Genomic DNA, 19,422 nt, shown 5'->3' on the forward strand with positions numbered 1-19,422 from the left:
CTAATTCTATGTGTTATGGAATATTAAGTCGGAAATAGTTATCAATGACTCTATCAAATGAGTCACATCAACCACCTCCCAACACATGGAACCGGAGAGGAAGCAATACTTTAGATGGCTTTAGATGAACAGCGTAGGTAAAATCAAGGGTTAAGGGTCAATTTGGCCCATCGAGTCTGCTCTGCCATTCCAGCATGGCTGATGTATTATCCCTCACAAGCCCATTCTCTTGCCTTCTCCCCATAACCTTTGATTCCCTGAGTAATGGAGAACTTACTGACCTCCACTTCAAATATACCCAACGACTTGGCCCGCACAGCCTCCCATGGCAATGAATTCCACAGACTCACCAAGACAAAAACCTGCACATTCGAAAGCCTGTGCAATGCCAGAGAGGGCAGGAGATTCGATTGATTCACCACGCGATCACTCGACTGCATGCACAATTCTCACTATCAATCTAATATGATGCAATGAGTTCATAGTGCTTTCAGAAATCTGTTGGTGGAGAGGAGGAAGCTGTTCCTAAAACACTGAATGTATGTGTCTTCAGGCTCCTGAACCTCCTCCTTGATAGTGGTAATGAGAAGAGGGTATGTCCTGGGTGGTGGGGACATGTATTTAAGGTGAGAGTAGGAAAGTTTAAGGGGGATATGGAGGGTAATATTATTTTTTACAGAGTGAATGGCATTTGCCTGGACTGAGTATTTTTTTGGAAATCAGACATGTTAGTTGTGTTTTCAGAAGCTGATAGGTAGTAGGCACATGAATAGCAGGGAGTGGAGGGATATAGATCATCTGCAAGCAGAGGAGGTTTAGTTATATTTCCCAGAGAAACATATTCTGTATTACCATCTGCTCACCCGTTGCGAGCAGCATCCTGCCATTTCCGTAACTCCTCTCTCGCTTTGCTGTTTTCAGACATTACCTGCATGAGGTGGTGCAGTTCAGGAGAGGGGCAGAACACAGTTAATTCAGGACACTTGGTAGTGTGGATGAACTTGGGGTCCACAGCTCCCTGAAAGTGGCTGCACATTGAAAAGGTGGTGTATGATATAATTGCTTTTATGAGTCAAGGCACTGGGTTCAAGAGGAGGGACATTATGCTGCAGCTTTATAAAACTGTGGTTAGGTTGCCTCTGGAGTATAGCATCCAGTTCTAGTCACCCTGCTATAGGATGTAGAGGGGTGTCGAGGGCACACATTTCACAGTTCAAAGTAAATTTATTATCAAAATACATATATATCGCCATATACAACCTTGCTATCTACTTTCTTGCAGGCATTCATAGTAGATACAAAGAAACATCATAGGATTAATGAAAAACCACAGGACAATCAACCAATAAGCTAATGTAAAAAGAAAAATAATAATGATCATAATAAATATATAAGCAATAAATATCAATAACATGAGATGAAGAGTCCTTGAAAGTGAGCCCATAGTTTGTGGAAAATTTCAGTGATGGGGCAAGTGAAGTTATCCCGTTTGGTTCAAGAGCCTGATGGTTGAGGAGTAATGACTTTTTGAATCTAGTGGTGAGTCCTGAGGCTCCCATACCATCTTCCTGATGGCAGCAACAGGAAGAAAGCACAACCTAGGTGGTGGAGATACCTGGTAATGGTTCTGCTTTCCTGCGACAACACTTTGTGTAGATATGTTAACGGTGGGGATGGATAGGGCTACATCCACTACTTTTTGTAGCATTTTTCACTCAAGGGCATTGGTGTTTCCATACCAGGCTGTGATGTAGCCAGTCAATATAGTCTCCACCACACATCTATAGAAGATTGTTAAAGTTCTAGATGACATAACGAATCTTCGCAAACTTCTAAGAAAGTAGAGGCTTTCTTTATTATGGCAGCTATGTGCTGGTCCCAGGACAAATCCTCAATAATGATGACACCAAGGAATTTAAAGCTCTTGACTCCCTCTATCTCTGATTCCTCAATGAGGACTGGATCATGGACCTCCAGTTTCCTCTTCCTGAAATCGATAATCAGCTCTTTGGTCTTGCTGACTCTGAGTGAGAGATTGTTATTGTGGCAGATTTTCTACCACTGTCCTATATACCGAATCAGCAGCAGCTTTGACTCTGCCAATGACAGTGGTGCCGTCAGCAAACGTAAATATGGCATTGGAGCTGTGCTTAGCTACACAGTCAGAAGCGTAAAGCAAGTAGAGCAGAGGGCTAAGCACAAAGACTTGTGGTTCACCTGTGCTAATTGTGATTGTGGCAGTGATGTTGCCAATTCAAACTGACTGGGGTCTGCAGTGAGGAATCCAGGAACCAGTTGCACAAGGAGGATTTGAGGCCTAGGCCTAGGAGCTTATTGGTCAGTTTTGAGGGGATGATGGCATTAAATGCCGAGCTGGAATTGATAGAGGGCATTCTGATGTATTCATTTTGCGGACCAGACGTTCCAGTGTTGAGTGAAGAACCAATGAGATGATATCTGCTATGGAACTGTTGCATTGGTAGGCAAATTGGAGCAGATTTGGGTCTCTTCTCAGGCAGGTTACCATCAACCTCTCAAAACACTTCATCACATTAGGTGTAAGTGCTACCGGATGATAGTCATTGAGGCAGATTACCAGTTATACTGGTGTCCTCATGGGCACCAGAAGAATTGAAGTTTGCTTGAAATAGGTGGTTATCTCAGTGCCAAAGTGAGACTCCAGTGAACTCTCCAGCTAGTTGACTAGCACAATCTTTTGCCAGGCACCCTGTCTGGGCTAACTTTCCATGGGTTCTCTCTCCTGAGGAATACTCTTATGTTGGCCTCAGAGACTGAAATCACAGGGTTGCCAGGGGTTGTAGGAGTTCATGGAAGTGCCTCCATATTTTGGCAGTCAAAACAGGCATAGAAGGCATTGAGCACATTTGGGAGTGAAGCCTCGTTGTCACAATTGTTGCTTGATTTTACTTTGTAGATGACAGTATTCAAGTGCTGTCACAGCTCTCGAGCATACCTTCTGTGATTCTAGTTTGGTCTGGAATTGCCACTTTGCATGTGAGATATTTTCCCTGAGGTTTTACCTGGATCTCTTGTACCAGATTTGAACACCACTGATCTGGCCCTCAGCGGATTGCAGATCTGTTGGTTCATCTAGGGTTTTTGTACAGGGAAAACTGTACATGACTTTTGGGAGACACATTCATCCATGTCTCATTTTATAAAGTCTATGACAACAAATACATTCAGTTCTTCTTATGAGTCCTTGAACACAACCCAGTCCACTGACTCAGATCGGAAGTCAAGGTCCAGAGGCATGGAATGAGAGACTGAGACAGATAGTATCTTTATCTTGGGGTTAAATGGGAACATGCATTTAAAATGAGAGGGCAAAATTTCAAAGATTATGTGTGGGAGCAAGTTTTCTAATGCAGAGAGTTGTAGGCACCTGAAATATACCGCCAGGGATGTGGTGGAAGCAGAGGTGATAGAGGTGTTTAAGAGACTATTAGATAGGCAGATGAGTGTGCAGAGAGTGGAGGGCAGTGGGCCATGTGTTTTAATTTGGCATTGTGTTTGGTGCAGTGTTCTATTAGTGTTTAAAACCACCAGCTTTTGCTGCATTTCTTGGTCTCACAATCTACCTCATTATGATCTTGCACTTTATTGTTTACCTGCACGGCGCCTTTTCAGCATTTACACTTTATTCTGCATTGTTACTGTTTTACCTTATTCTAGCACAATGCACTGTGTAATGGTCTGATCTGTATCAATAGTATGCAGGACAAGCTTTTCAGTGTACCTCAGTACATGTGACAATTATAAACCAATTTCAGTTCCAACTCCTTTTCTTACCAAAGTGCATGAGAGTCTTTAACTACAATTTAAAATCTTTTACAGTAGCACTGTGCACAGCTTTCTCTCAGGAACAATTAGTGCTGATGTCCATGCATTTACCCTATTACAGGCAACTGTATCACATCCAGTCAAACAGTTCCGTTGCCCATACAAGTGATCTGTCAGTAACTCTCGGTCATTGTCAGTGGATCAGCTCCATCATAGAAAACATACGGCACAATACAGACCCTTCGGCCCACAAAGTTGTGCCGAACATGTCCCTACCTTAGAACTACTTAAGCTTTACCCATAGCCCTGTATTTTTCTATGTAGAAATCCAGGAGTCTCTTAAAAGACCGTATCGTTTCTGCCACCAGCAGCCCATTCCACACACTCACCACTCTCTGCGTAAAAATCTTATCCCTGACATCTCTTCTGTACCTACTTCCAAGCACCTTAGAATTCTGCCCTCTTGTCCTAGCCATTTCAACCCTGGGGAAAAGCCTCTATCCACAGATATTAGTCACACCAAATTAAAAAAAACCTCACTGAGATGCTGTAAACACAGAGCACTTACAGCACAGCCTTTCAGCTCACAATGTTACACTGACTTATTAACCTACTCTAAGATCCATCTAACCCTTCACTCCTACATAACCCTCCATTTTTTCTATCATTCATGAGCCAATGAATTCTAAAAATGCCCTTGTGCATCTGTCTCCATCACCACTCCTGTCCACACAGCCACCATTCTCCATAAAAAAAACCTATCTCTGACACCACCCCCCAAGCAACACACACACAACGCTGGAGGAACTCAGCAGGCCAGGCAGCATCTACAAAAAAGAGTAAACAGTCAATGTTTTGGACCAAGAGCCTTCATCTCTCTGGTATTAGCCATTCACTCTAAATCTACATTTTATTCCCTCCGCATTTTTTCAACAACACCTAGATCTGAGCCTCAACCTGGAAGGGACTTGACTGTGTGGAAAACATAGAATGTGGTCCCAGTACCCAAGAAGGGCTAACCAAAAGTCTTAAAATACTACTGTCTGGTGGTCTTAACCTCACACACCATGAAAACTCTAGAAAGGCTGGTCCTGGCTCATCTCCAACCCCTGGTCAGTTCTGCCCTTGATCCCCTGCAGTTTGCCTACCAGGAGCACTCTGGAGTCGATGATGCCGAACAGAGCCCACTCCCACTGGGATAAGCAGGGCAGCACTGTGAGGATCATGTTTTCTGATTTCTCAAGTGCTTTCAAAACCATACAGACCTCACTGCTGAGGGAAAAGCTTCGTTCAGTGCAGGTTGGCACTTCCATTGTCTCCTGGATAATGAACTTCCTGACTGGCAGACCACAGTATGTGCGGCTTCAGAGCTGTGTGTCAGACATGGCTATAAGCAGCACTGGGGCCTCACAGGGGACTGTATTGGCTCCCTTCCCGTTTACCTTGTATACCTCGGACTTTAGACACAACACTGAGTCATGTCATCTGATGACTCAGCAGCAGTTGGGTATATAAAGGATGGATGGAAGGATGAATACAGGGCCAGGTGGAGAACTTTGTCAAATGGTGCAAACTGAATCACTCACAGCTCAACATCAGTAAGAAAAAGGAGATGGTGATGGACTTTAGGAAGACTAAGCCTGCATCACCCCCTGATGAGGATGTGGTGAGGACTTACAAGTACCTGGGGGGTGACCCTAGATGACAGACTTTAGTGGACCCCAACACAGAAGCTGTGTACAAAAAGGGCCAGAGTTGCCTCTATTTCCTGAGGAGACTGAGGTCCTTTGGAATATGTAGGCCTCTCCTTCACATGTTCTGCCAATCTGGTGTCGTCAGTACAATCTTCTATGTGGTGGTGTACTGGAGAAATGGCATCAACATAGGTGATGCCAACAGGCTCAATAAACTGATTAGAAAGGCTGGCTCTGTTATAGGGGTCAAACTGGACACACTGGGGGCTGTAGTCGAACAAAGGACCCGACGGAAAATCCTGGCAATTCTGGACAATGTTTCTCACCCTCTGCATACCACCTTACCTGAACAGAAGAACACTTTTAGTCATAGACCAGGGCAATTGAGTGTCTCCACAGAGCGTAAAATGAGCTTATTCTTACCCTTGGCCATTAGGCTCTATAAAGGGAAGTGATGACCCCCTCCAGTTAAGATTGTTTGAGGTAACTTAGTTTGTTATTCTTTTTTGCTTCTCTTCTAATACTTGTATATCTGTGGACTTGTAATGTCACCGTGACACCGTAATTTCCTTTGGGATCAATAAATTATCTATTTAGATTCCACCCCTCTCCTGCACACTAAAGGTATTATAGAGTGGCCACGTCTTTGGGACATGGGAAGGAGACCAGAGCACCTGGCGGAAGCTCCTGTAAGTCACAGGGATCATGTGAACTCCACTGGAGGTCAGGATTGAACCTTGATCTCCGGTTCTAACAAGCCATCCCAGCTGTGCCACCCTTTTGTGAGTGGGTTTCCCATGTAACTCACTGTATTGGTGTCCAAGAGCCAGTGCCAGTGATGGTTCTAGTTTCCTTTGAACCACTGGAGCCTGTGTGGTCGGTGCAGAAGGAAATACCAGGCCACGGTGATGATGGACCTGTCCCAGACTGGAACTTAGGTTGATTGATCCTCTCGATCGATGTGCTCAGGAGTTCATACGCTTATTGAGAGCTTACACTCTGGATCATTACATACCATAGGAAAACTGCTCCATTGTTCCCCTTCCGAAGAGAAAGGATGGGTATAGGGAAAACTGGACAGGCGACAGAGGCTGTGTGAGAATCACAATCAGGTGTATTGTAACGTGATTCTGTGGCAGCAGTACAGTGCAGGCATAACAGATGGGAGAAGGAATGTAGGCCGGCCGGCAGGCAGGTTTGTACAGCACAGCTTTATTAATACTGGAAACATCACAGTGCGGCTGAGGCTTCAGGCGGTGAGAGTAAACAAATTTACATGTTATAACATCACAAAACGGGGTGGAAAGGATGGGTACTGAAATAAATTAAATGACGGTTACCAACAGCACCAGTAACATAATTTCAGTTTATTTGTTTGTTTTATCTTGTCTGTACAAAAGGTTGTGTGTGTGTGCGTGCATGCACGCGTACGTGTGTGTGAGTGCGGGGTTGTGAGAGTAGAAATGGAAGAACATTTAAGTAAGCTGCCGTTGTCATGATAGAGATTGTAAGCTCTTTGAAATGGTTTCAGTGACGGTGGAGGTGAACAGCCGGGAGAATTGCCGCCCCGCTCCTCGCACTGGTGCTGCGAGGTGGGTACATGGTAGCGGAATTGGGAATGTGCAGTGTGGGTGGAGGCTGCCGAATTCCGTGCTGTGTCCCTGCCGGAAGCGGCTGGCTGGCCGGACAAACTGAGCCCTGTGTTTACACAGCAAGCTTTCTCAGTCCTTTGCCATCGCCGGAGTGATTCCTTTCCAACACATCTTCAGACCACAACACTACCCTCTAGACTCCAGAAATACTTCTGGCAAGTGGCAATCTGAAACTGAAAGAGGCAGTGCACAAAACCTCTGGCCCCTGTGGATTTTAAAATAGTTTCTCTCCATGGTCTGCCATTCTCAGTCAGTTAGATCAGTCACCCCAGCAACCCATGATTTCTTGACGGTATTTTGCATGCCTTTAGCACCAAAGACAAACACTGAGGCCAAGCCACACACGGGAGATGTCAGAGAAGCGAATTGAAGGAGCATCATAAAGTGGGAGGGAGCTTTCGTGGTCGGATTTTCAGGCAGTTGTTTGATTTTACCCTTTGTTCTTCTCCAGGATGTTAACTGATCTTCCACTTACTCATTCAGAAGCACTAAGGTACCTGCCAGTTCTCCGATCATGCCTCACCCACCACCCACCTGGAGTTTACTGTTAAATGATCTCCCCTTCGCATTAAGGCACTGGCCAGTGTCTGTGTCTCTCTGCTCTTACAAGCTCCCAATCCTTAGACTAGCTTTCCCTGGCTGGCGGTCGTTCTGTGTGACAGCAGACACATCTAAGTTTATGGCACTGTCAGAGAACAAAGCTCGGCCACTTGTACCTGAGCAGAAGTATCCCCACAGACCAGAATTTTGTACTACACCACGCTCCCACCACCTGCCCTGTCTACTTGAAATGTACTTACTAAATAAACAGACACATTTGACAATTTGACATTTCTTTCCTCTTGCCTTGTTGGCCAACTCCAACCACTGCCCACTTCCAAACTCCTCAGCCTGTCTCCCCCAAATCCTGAAAGTTGGATGTAATTCAGATAACTAGTAACAGCCAGTTAAAACAGAGCACAACACTGAACATCCCCGACCCCGGCCGGCGCCCATTGAACTCATCCAGAAGCATCTTTTAAACAAACTGATATTCAAATAGGGATGGTGGGTCTCTACCAAATGAGGTCCAAAGCGTTCCTTCCCTCTGCTAGCCTGCAGGTCACCCCTGGGCAAAGTGTAGCACCTGCTTAGCACACCCCACCCCGATAGGGTCATGCGAAACCATGGGAGCAGTGGGTGCATTTCACAAATCCTGGTTACACGACCACAGATGCCAGGCAGACAGGATCTGAAGAGTATTGATAATGGCTGGGGTCATCTATCTTGTAAGAATACCGCCCAGAGAAGACAATGGCAAACCACTTCTGTAGAACTTGCCAAGAACATCATGTTCATAGACTATGATCACCTGTGTTGTACAACACGGCAATGATGATATTTAGAGCTTGGAAAAGCAGAACCTATGGCCCCTCTCAAACACGGCTACCTCAGCTAGTCCCATTCGGGCCTGAGTTCTGCCCACATCCTTCTAATCTATGCAACTGCCCAGCCTGAGCTCTCCAGTGTAGAACAGTATTGGGATATCAAGGTGAGAGGGATTGGAGGAAGGGAATGGAGACGTGGACATGGCCGTGAGGCAACCCAAGGTGAGGAGAAAGACAAACACAGGAGCGGCAATCACCCTGCTGGTTGTGAACAGATAGCCCGACTCCTAGCCCTGATTCTAACCTGGCTGATTCCACCGTGCCACGGTTGTCTTTGTTTTTGCATCCTCACTGAAGAAATCTCTCTCAAAAGAGAGCTGATCCATGTTGCCAACTGCTGGGAGGGAGTGAAACTGCCCAAGCAACAGCTCCTGGCCTAGGCCTGCTACTTTGCAAACACAGAACACGATCCAACACAAAAAAAAACTGCTGGCTTACTTGGTCACTTAAAGTATGGACCAAAAGATAATAGTCAATTTGCAGTGCAGCCAACAGTCTCAAAATCTCACAACACATAAGTTGGCTCTCTCAGCAACACACAGCAATGCTTGCCTTTCTGAGGCTCCTTTCATTGCAAATTGTAGTGCTTAGCTCAACACAGTCACTTGGTTTAACGGTCATAAACACTTCATATTTAATGACGAAATTCCTCCGGGCTTTCCCCATCTCCAATAACCAGCTGTTTTCCTTTTCCCTGCCAGGCCTGCTCTTTCCATTCAACCGATACATCACACAACACTCCAGCCTCATCCACACTGCCAACTTGATCTCCAACCCTGACCCCTCCCACTCTCACCTCAATTCACTCACAGTCAGATCCTCATGTGAAGGAAAAAGGAAATAGCTAAAAGAAGGGCTTTACAGGTGAACACAATTATACAGGAACCACTGTGTAAAACATCATGTGTCCGCTCTGCCTCGGTGATGGGGGGTGAGTATTATTGCCTTTGGCACCTTCTCCAAAGGACCATTTCCTGACTCTCCCGAAAAGCAATTATCACCTGCATAACAAACTTTGTGCAGATTCAAACTGAGGTAGTTCCCTTGCATTGATTCCAAACTCTGCTCTCTCCCCTTACATTAACCAGACTTCATCCTTACCCCTCCATCCCAACCCTGTCCTCTCCCTGTACCCCTCCATCCAAAATCTGTCCTCTCCATTCCCCAACATTCCAAACCTGTCCTCTCCCTGTACCCCCTCCATCCAAACCCTGTCCTCTCCCTGTATCCCATTGATTCCAAACCCTATCCCCTTCCTACAAACCCTGTCCTCTCCCTGTATCTCATTGATTCCAAACCCTATCCCCCTCCATTCCAAACCCTGTCCTCTCCCTGTATCCCATTGATTCCAAACTCTATCCCCCTCCATTCCAAACCCTGTCCTCTCCCTGTATCCCATTGATTCCAAACCCTATCCCCTTCCTACAAACCCTGTCCTTTCCCTGTACCCCCTCCATTCCAAACCCTGTCCTTTCCCTGTACTCCCTCCATTCCAAACCTGTCCTTTCCCTGTAACCCTTCCATTCCAAACCCTGTCCTTTCCCTGGACCCCCTCCATTCCAAACTGTCCTCCCCCTGTACCCCCTTCATCCAAAACCTGTCCTTTCCCTGGACCCCCTCCATTCCAAACTGTCCTCCCCCTGTACCCCCTTCATCCAAAACCTGTCCTTTCCCTGTAACCCTTCCATTCCAAACCCTGTCCTTTCCCTGTACCCCCTCCATTCCAAACCCTGTCCTTTCCCTGTACCCCCTCCATTCCAAACCTGTCCTTTCCCTGTACTCCCTCCATTCCAAACCTGTCCCTTCCCTGGACCCCCTCCATTCCAAACTGTCCTCCCCCTGTACCCCCTCCATTCCAAACCCTGTCCTTTCCCTGTACCCCCTCCATTCCAAACCTGTCCTCTCCCTGTACCCCCTCCATCCAAAACCTGTCCTCTCCCTGTACTGCCTCCATTCTAAACTGTCCTCTCCCTGTATCCCTCCCCTCAAGCACTGGCTTCTCTGTACCCCAGCATATCAAACCCTGCCCTCTCCCTGTATTCCAGCATTCCCCCCCACCGTGCCTCATCCCATCCCTACAGTCCTACCTCCCAGTCTTTGCCCTCTCCAGTGAGGTGGCCCATCCAAATTCCACAGCCCACCTTTGGGAGCTCAAATGTCAGAAAACCTAAATGTACCTAAATGAAATAAAATTCCATTGGTGAAGTAACCTTAATAACTGGACAACTACTTTGACTCCAGCACATCCTTCATACTAGAAGTCATGAGGAATTTGCATCCTGATGTATTTATTAAATTATTGCACAAATGTAACAATATAAAACATTGCTTAAAGTGAGCTTATTAGATTGAAAGCCATGAGACAAGGTTTAATACAGAGCCCAGCATCACATGACTCTGAACCATCACAATGACCCTTGTTACAAAGGTCACCCAAAGTCACAGCATCAACATTTCCTCCAGGTAGGTTCATTTCTATTCCATTTAATTACTTTCTCACCCTGCTGAATTAAAATTAAACAATCGTTGCTGAAGACTGAACTGGTCACTTACAATGGACAGTAATGTAAGTTTACGTACTTGCATCTAAACATTAATAAACTCTTCTTGGGGTGGTTCACAGTGAAGCAATGGGCCATTACAGCTCATCCCATCGTGAGCATGGGGCAGAAGGCTAAGGAGAGGGTATATGCTAGCAATAATGTCAGCCAGAGATCAACATGTTCGTCCAAGTTCATCCCTGCCCACGTAATGGTCCCCGGGTGCTTGTCCGGATGAGATGCTCCCAGGCACAGAAACAGCTGTAAGTGTCCAACTCGTGGCACAACACTGCCAACACCAGCAAAGCCCAAACTACTGAAGGAATTCGCTGGATCAGGCGGTCTTGGGTCGAGACTCCACAGATGTTGCTTTTCCGCTGAATCCCAGCAGCAGTTTGCAGCATGCGCAACGCGTTGCGTGTCCTTTAGACTGTGAGCACGAGGACAGGAGCTGGTATCTTGCTGGTGTACACTCACCCCTCCTCTGTGTTGCTTCAGCCTTGGCCGGGGTGAATCAAACTTGGCATTTAGCACAAATATACTGACAAGCACCTTTCAGGCAGGTGTCAAAATGTTCATTTGGAGACTTCCAGAAAAAAAATCTAAAAAGCTAATATGAGAAAAAAATCACAATTTTCATTTTCTGGAAACTTCTATATAATGTTAAAAACCTCTTTTCCCTGCAAGCGATAAAAGGATTATATAATGTCTAATGAATCATACAACTTCTCACACATTATTTCACAAATATCTAGCTAATAAATACTAAAATTGCAATTAAGCAATCATTTAAGTGTGATCTAGAGTATAAGCCTTGCTCTAAAACTGTGCTGCACATCACAATGATGTTTGCCCACCGTTCAACAACAGCATTAAGCAGAACATTCTTCAGCTCTTGGGTTCCAGTACTGAGGTGAACCTTAGCTTTAAAGGTTGCTCCCTAGCTTTTGAGTCAAGATGTTAGTCCAATTCCTTCCCAGATATCTGAGGACATAATCCAGACTAGTGCTCTTCGGAAATATAAATCACTACATGACAAAAAATAGGCCAATGCACCAATCCGATCCTTAGTCCATCATTCAAGACAGCACTGACAATCTCATGACGTATACCGGCCACTATGCTTCAGTTAGTATCACTGAAACAAATTTCCAGGCGACCTTCCTCACAAAAAGACTTGCTCCTGCTACTCACGGCAACCACACCAAAATCACCATCCCGTACCCTTGAGTTACTGACCACAAGAAAGTCCGCAGATGCTAGAAATCCAAAGCAACACACACAAAACACTGGAGGAAATGGAATAAATGCTGGTCCTATTTCAAGCCTCCCAATAAAACAGCAGGAGTGGAGGGCCCTTTGACAGACCCTGTGCCATACACCAGTCACCTCTGTAGTATTAAGTAGGGAATTTCAGCAGTTCCTGGGCACATCCAGGAAATTCTTGACCACACAAACAAGAGGAAAGAAATGCAACATATGCCCTCACAGGATAACCTCTCCAGACTGTACTGCTCAAAGAGAAACTAGAGGTTTCTCAATAGTCAGCAAGTAAAAATTAAACTGAAAACAAACGTACTGGAAACACTTCACAGGTCAGCCAGCACCTGCAGAGAAAGAAAGAGTTAACCTTTCAAGTCTTTGACATACTGTGTACTCCCAGCTTTACTTCAATAACACCTAACACAGTACATGCTGGTTACTGCCTTGGAATGTCAGCTGCAGCTGGTCACTTTCCTTCTCCTAACCCCAGTAATATTTTAACCCACTCTCCTCTCTTGCATTCGGTGATCTGGGTACTGGAATTGAGTCACGGGACAGTTACAGGATTCCAATAGCAGTGGGAATGTGGACTTCGGATCCATGGAAAGGGATTGAGGATTTTGCCCTTCTGAAGGAGAGGGAGAGTGAGAGTACACCATCACCATGAACAAACATTTCCAAATCCTTGACATTATCTGTTTCAACCATACCTCAGTCCAACTACAGCGAAAACCTTCTCCTCCAGGAGGATTCAGTTGGATATGTCACCATACGCTTCGGAGGCGACCCTCCCTATTCCAACTGATCTCCGTTCCACACACAGGAACCAATCTAAATCTCCTAGTGACTGAACTTGCACCAAGTTTCTTTCACCCCTTAGATGATGATCTTCTCTGGACTTTGGTTAAGTAATGCCTTGATTTCTCACATTCCTGTTCCCATAAAGATCCCTTTATGCTCCGTATCCACACATCACCAGCTCTGCTTTCCAGCATGCCCACATTTAATTGTTCTACCTCTGCTTGTCAAGAACTTAAACTCTGGAATTCCTATTCTAAACAACTCAACCACTATTTGCACTTTAAGATGCTCCTTAAAACCTACCTTTTTGGCTAAAGATTTCATCTTCCCCCTTAAAAGCTCTGAATGTGACTTGGCAAGTGTATTTCTGCTTTGCTTGCTAAATCAGGTGTATTCACCCTGGATACAGTGGTGAAGGTGGCAAATACATGCTTGCCTCCCTGGGTTGGGACACAGAAGAGTTGACATGTTATGTAGCACCTTCACAAAACACTAGTAATGCTGCATTCAGAATATTGTGCTACCACACCATAGAAAAGCTGTGATAACGCTAAAAAAAGAAGTAGAGAGGAGATTCCCCAAGATGGTGCTTGGATTGCAGGAGTTCACTCATGGGAGAGAGATTGAATAGTCTAGGCTTGCTTTCCTTGAAGTGAAGGAGGCGGAAGGATTACCTGGTTGATGTATGTAAGGTTATGAGAGGCAGAGATAGTCAAAGTCTTTTTTCCCATGATAGGAGTATCAAAAACAAGAGTGCCTAGATTTAAGGTGGGAGGTAGGAATTTTACAAGGGATCATTTGATACACTGAGTTGATATCTGGAACGTGCTACCAGGGGAGGTGATAGAATCAGATACAATCAAGTACTTAGACAGACACTTAAATAGGCAAAGTGTAAAAGGATACAGTCCTTAAACTGGTACACTAGTACGGGGGAAATGGTTGTGACGGGCCGGTTCTGTACAACTCTATGACTTGTTTTTTGCTGTATAAATAGTAGTCACTTTTGGCTCTGGAACAAGCAGCAGAGGGTACACTTTTGTGGGAGAAATTGCACTTTTCATGCAGGAGGTGAGTCACACACAATAATAAACCTTACTGGCTGGACTGCTTTGTTCTCCACATCAACAGCAACCTGAAAGGCCGGTTTTAATGAGGAGTTATTTTCTTTTTCACCCATTGCCTCAAGACAAAAAAAAAACAGTGCACAATCTAAAAGGAAGTTACCCTCAGACAGGCCTGCAATCATTCTGAGAAATTTTGGCAGGTTTCTGGGTAACTACATTGGCAAATAAAGCTGTATTAGATGTTCAATGGATGCTGTTCCCCACCAACACTCCCCAGTAAGGATAATTGTGTATCAAATCTCTAGCTCGTCTCTGGAGATCCACTCGGGGAAATGGCCAATTCTACATCAACGAAAGGCTATGGTAGATGCAACCCCCAAGATATCACTCCACTTGCTTCCCCAAAGGTGAAAAGAGAGTCTATTACAAATAAATATCCAACAGGTAGGACTGCTAAAAGGGTAACAGAGAGTGACTGAACTGTTAGGTTCACCTCCTAATTCAGACTTACCCGTCTACCGGTCGGGGGTGCCTTTTCAATTGAAAATCACTATATTAGTACTACAAGTGTCGAAATAAGTCTACCATAGAAGAGACCAAAATCCATTTGCACCATTCAGCAGGGCTGCAAAGGTTTGATTTTTGATTGCTAAGATCAGCTGCTTGGACAATCGGACGCAGAAAAATCCAATTGCAAATGTGAAGAATACTGGGACTCACAAGAAGACAGAGAACTTCCAGCTTCAAGTTGGTTAAGATGGGGAGCAGTCTAATATTCAAAAATGATCTTGAAGCAGCCCCAACAACATGAACGAATGCAAGGGAAGCGCAAAGCACCGAAGGAATTTGCAACCTGCACCTCTTCCTCTGAACCAGCAGACTATTTCTCCCATTGGACATCCTTCCCCCGCCCAATCCCACCCCGCCCTCTCTCATTCCTCCGCGACTCTGGGGCTGCACATTGAGGACTGATGCACATTGAGGATGACTGCAAATCACCACAGTGTTTGAAGCTACACGGAGCACATTAGAGAACATTTCTGCATTGCGTCAAATACGGCAAAAGCTAAAAAAAGAGTCACACAGTGAGTCAGTAAACGGCTGATAGAATATCTTAAAGAACAAAATGTTAAATTCCTCTTTTAACGAACATAATACACGCATTTAAAACCTGCCACATCTTAATTTAAAATATTCTGTTCCGCCACACCAGAAGGTTGTTCTTGCTTGGTTTAAGGTAGTTCATGGCACTGTATTGGAAACCAGATTTGTTAAGTAAGAGTTCAGGGTCTTTTGGTTCGATCTTCTCATCGTATCACACAGGGTTCATTTTAGGAGATGTTGCGGCCCAGCTCGATCTCCTTGCCTGCCAGTACCAACCAGTCCTGGAGCCCCAGGTTCCACCGTCACAAAATCCTGGGTGCGGACCTGTCGTTGGTGACGGTCCTCCTGAGCCTGACGCCCCGGCGGATGGCAGTCAGCATGTCTTCAGGGGCCTCGCTGGGGGAGACAGGGGGCAACGGGAGGCCCAAGCTGTCGTCAGAGGTGGGGGGCACCGAGGGGAAGGGGAACTGTCCTTCACCTAGAGCCTGGGCACTGGCCACCAGCTCGCCGATCTTCTCCACCAGGCTGTGGCGGTTGGCAGCCAGCTGCTGTTGCTCCTCGCTCGACATGTGGCCTCCCGGGTAGACGGAGATCTCCGCGGCAGCCCCACTCCAGGCTGCATTGGGTAGGCTCAGCCGCTTGGGTGAGGCCTTGACGTGCTCGAGGGTGCCGGGCGAGGCATCATCGATGAGAAACACACTCTCGTCACTGCCCACTCTGGCGGGGAGCTGGCCATCCGGCACAGTGGGCGTCTTCACCGGCACAATCGGGGGACGGATGGGAATCGGGCCAGCGCTGGAGAGGGCACGCCGCACAGAGGGCTTGGTGGAGGGGGTGCGTCTGATCGTGGCCACCCCGGGGGTGACCCCTGAGGGCCCCGACACGATCCCTGAGGGCAGCCCGGCTGTTGAGGCAGGCCGTTTAGCCTGGAACATCCTGCGGTAGCTCTGTGCGATATCACTGTTCCGTGGGATGGTCGATGACCTGTCGAACTCACTCTGGTGATCTGTCTCCACGTCGCCATTGACGGAGTAGCAGTCGTAATCTGAAACTGTAGTGGGGTGGGGGGGGGGGGGAAGAGGCAAACGGCATGATCAGTGGCTCCATCACTGTCAGCGGGGTTGGAGAAAATACTTCAGGCATCAGCTTTCGTGGGAATGTAAAGGATTGAACAGGGACCAAAGAGACACACCACTCTTTGCTGCAAATGGGAGATACAGGACAGAAACAGGCTGTTCAGCCCACCAAGTCCGTACTGACCATCAATCACTCACTTACACCACTACTACAGTCAATTAAATCTTCCATCTTTGGAGTGTGGGAGGGATCAGGAGCACCTACGGGGGGGGGGGGGGGGGCAAGAGGAGTGTGCAGACTTAGCAAAGAGACGAAACCCCAGGTCAGGACTGAGCCTGGATCCATACCGCTGCTGCGAGGCAGTAGTTCTACCAGCCATGTCACTCTGTCGCTCCCTAAAGGGCTGAATCAACAACACTGCACCATGAGCACTGATCGAGGCAGAACAGCTGAGTGAATTAACACACACTTGCCCAGCTAATTGTTGAGAAAGGCAGTGAAAGTGGGATCACAGGCAGATCGGGTACAAAAGGAGGCATCTGGCATGCTTGCCTTCATACGCTGGGGCACAGAATATTGGAGTTGGGATGTATTGTTATGTGGCGATGATATTTCCTAGCAACAGAGAGCACAGTCTCAGAATATCCCTCTGGTAAAAAGACAAGGAGGGATTTCTTTAGCCAGGTGGTGAATCTGTGAAATTCATTGCCATAGACGGCTGTGGAGGCCAAGGCACTAGGTATACTTAAAGCAGAGGTTGATAGGTTCTTGCTTAGTCAGGGCATCAGATGTTACAGGGAGTAGACAGGAAATACAGGTTGAGAGGGATATTACGGTAGTGTAGTGGTTAGCACACCGAGAGTGTTCCAGAACTCAGAGTTTAATTGCAGTGTCATTCGTAAGGAAATTGAATGTTCTCCTGGTGAACCACCTGGGTTTTCTCTGGGTACTTTGGACTCCTCCCACAGCGCAAAGATGTACCAGTTAGTAACATAATTGGTCATTATAAGCTGTTCAGTAATTGGGCTAACGTAAAATAGATTGGATGCTGGGGGTCGTTGGAATGGAAGGGCCTGTATCACACTGTAACTCTAAATAAAAATAAATCAATTAGCCAGGGTGGAATGGTAGAGAAGATTCGATGGGCCAAATGGCCTAATTCTGTTCCTTGGGTCTTAGATTGCAATTTCACAAAACACTGAGTAGGCTGCACATCAAGTATTGTTTTCTCCAAGCTACAGAAAGGGTGTGGTTGCACTGGAGAGAGCGTAGAGAGGATGTTGCCTTGATGGGTGGATCTCAGTCATGGGGAGACAATAGACAGGCTGGGCTGGTCTGCCCTATAGCAACGGTGCTGGAGGATGACTTGATTAGAAGCATATCAGTTTATGAGAGGCTCAGATAGCTAAAGATTTAGAATACTGGCCTCCACCCCGGGACAGGTATCAAAAACAAGAGGTGTTTCAGTGTCTGTAGGTCAAAGCCTCGTGGGGGTGGGGATTGGAGTGGTGCAGTCCTCCCACTAGCTAACGACATCACAGCACTAGCAGAGTTTAAACCCAGTGTGCAGAAACCATGCCATCTCTTTTCAGTTTCTGGGTCACCGCAGATCAGATAGTCGAGAGTGCTGTGGAAACAGTGAACGGTAGGGGTGTGCTGCAGTAAGGGGGGCCTGGGCACACACTTTGGATAAGTATTTGCCACTGTCTGTCTGGCGTCTGTTTTGTCCCGCCACTTTGAGCGCTCAGTTTAGATTGGTATTTGAAGTGTTTACTGAAAGGATAGTGTCATGTAAATAGTTAACCCGCTTACTGGTAGTGAGGTTATTCTGTCCCCAGAGAATCGCTATGGGGCAGAGTGATAGTCAAGGTGAAGGAGGTATCCCTCACACTTTGAGTGGGACTTGCAGCCGCGGGAGGAGTGCAGCACAGTTAAAGGAGGTAGCAGAACCCTCCATCAGACAGCTATGGCCACAGGAATCTAGCATGACAGCAGAACCCACCACAGGGTCGTAGGTTAACCTCAACCATGGAGGGATATTTAGTTAAGGCAGCAGCTCCCCATGTAAAGGGAATGGTGTTGCCCTTATTGGAACCAGCGATAGGAGTCCCATATACACTGCCATCAGATTATTGGAGGGATTAGAGTATGCAGGGAAACGTCCCCGTATTCAGGTGGGGCAAATTAGACAAGCAATGTGGGGATGGAGGGCCTTGCGTGACCCATAAGGAACTGTTTTTGTGTTGCTGAGAGCTGGGGTCCTGAGGGAGCAAGCACACGGGGTTCCCACCCCCACCTATATGCTGTGTGGGGGGGGGGGGAGGATGCTGGGAGGACTGTCAGGGGAGATAGGCAAGGAGGCTGCTAAAGGAAAAGGCTCATTCTCCAAGCCCTCCCCAGATAAGAGCTCCTTCTCTCCTATGCAGGATTCCTCACATTCCACTCAGGGTTCCCTATATCCCTCACTAGAGGCTCTGCTAAGGGCACTCATGGACCTTAAGCAACAGCAGAGGTGGGGTGATGAGTGGCCCCTCCTGCCCCACTCCCATGGGGTGTGGTCTTTCACCCTCCCCCCTCCCCCCGCCATGTTCCAAACGTTGCATGAGATGTGGCACTTTGGTGAGAGAGTGTTATGTCTGTGTCTGTGTCCATGTGTACCTGTGTGTGACTGTGTGCTTCTGTGTCCATATGTCTAAGCGTGTGCATGTGTCTGAGTCCGTGTATCTGCGTGTGCATGCGTATGTGTCTGTGTGTATCTGCGTGTGCATGTGTCTGTGTCCATGTGCATCTGTGTGTGCATGTGTCTGTGTCTATGTGCATCTGTGTGTGCATGTGTCTGTGTCCGTGTGTATCTGTGTGTGACTGGGTGCATCTGTGTCCATGTGTCTAAGCGTGTGCATGTGTCTGAGTCCGTGTATCTGCGTGTGCATGTGTCTGTGTCCATGTGTCTAAGCGTGTGCATGTGTCTGAGTCCGTGTATCTGCGTGTGCATG

At 46.7% G+C, this 19,422-nt stretch overlaps 1 protein-coding gene across 8 annotated transcripts in view; it reads right to left on the bottom strand.

The window, feature by feature from the left end:
• Positions 1 to 6,690: 6,690 nt before the first annotated feature.
• The window catches only part of mtss1lb (MTSS I-BAR domain containing 2b), a 199,851-nt gene continuing 187,119 nt past the window's right edge, over positions 6,691 to 19,422 (bottom strand). For all 8 annotated transcript variants that reach the window (XM_059992513.1, XM_059992518.1, XM_059992516.1 and 5 more), the window contains one exon: positions 6,691 to 16,403. In XM_059992513.1, coding sequence (XP_059848496.1) covers positions 15,655 to 16,403 — 749 coding nt within the window. In that variant the 3' untranslated portion in view covers positions 6,691 to 15,654. The remainder of the gene's footprint in view (positions 16,404 to 19,422) is intronic.

Source organism: Hypanus sabinus, chromosome 17, assembly GCF_030144855.1.
Source record: "Hypanus sabinus isolate sHypSab1 chromosome 17, sHypSab1.hap1, whole genome shotgun sequence".
NCBI classification, from domain to species: Eukaryota; Metazoa; Chordata; class Chondrichthyes; order Myliobatiformes; family Dasyatidae; genus Hypanus; species Hypanus sabinus.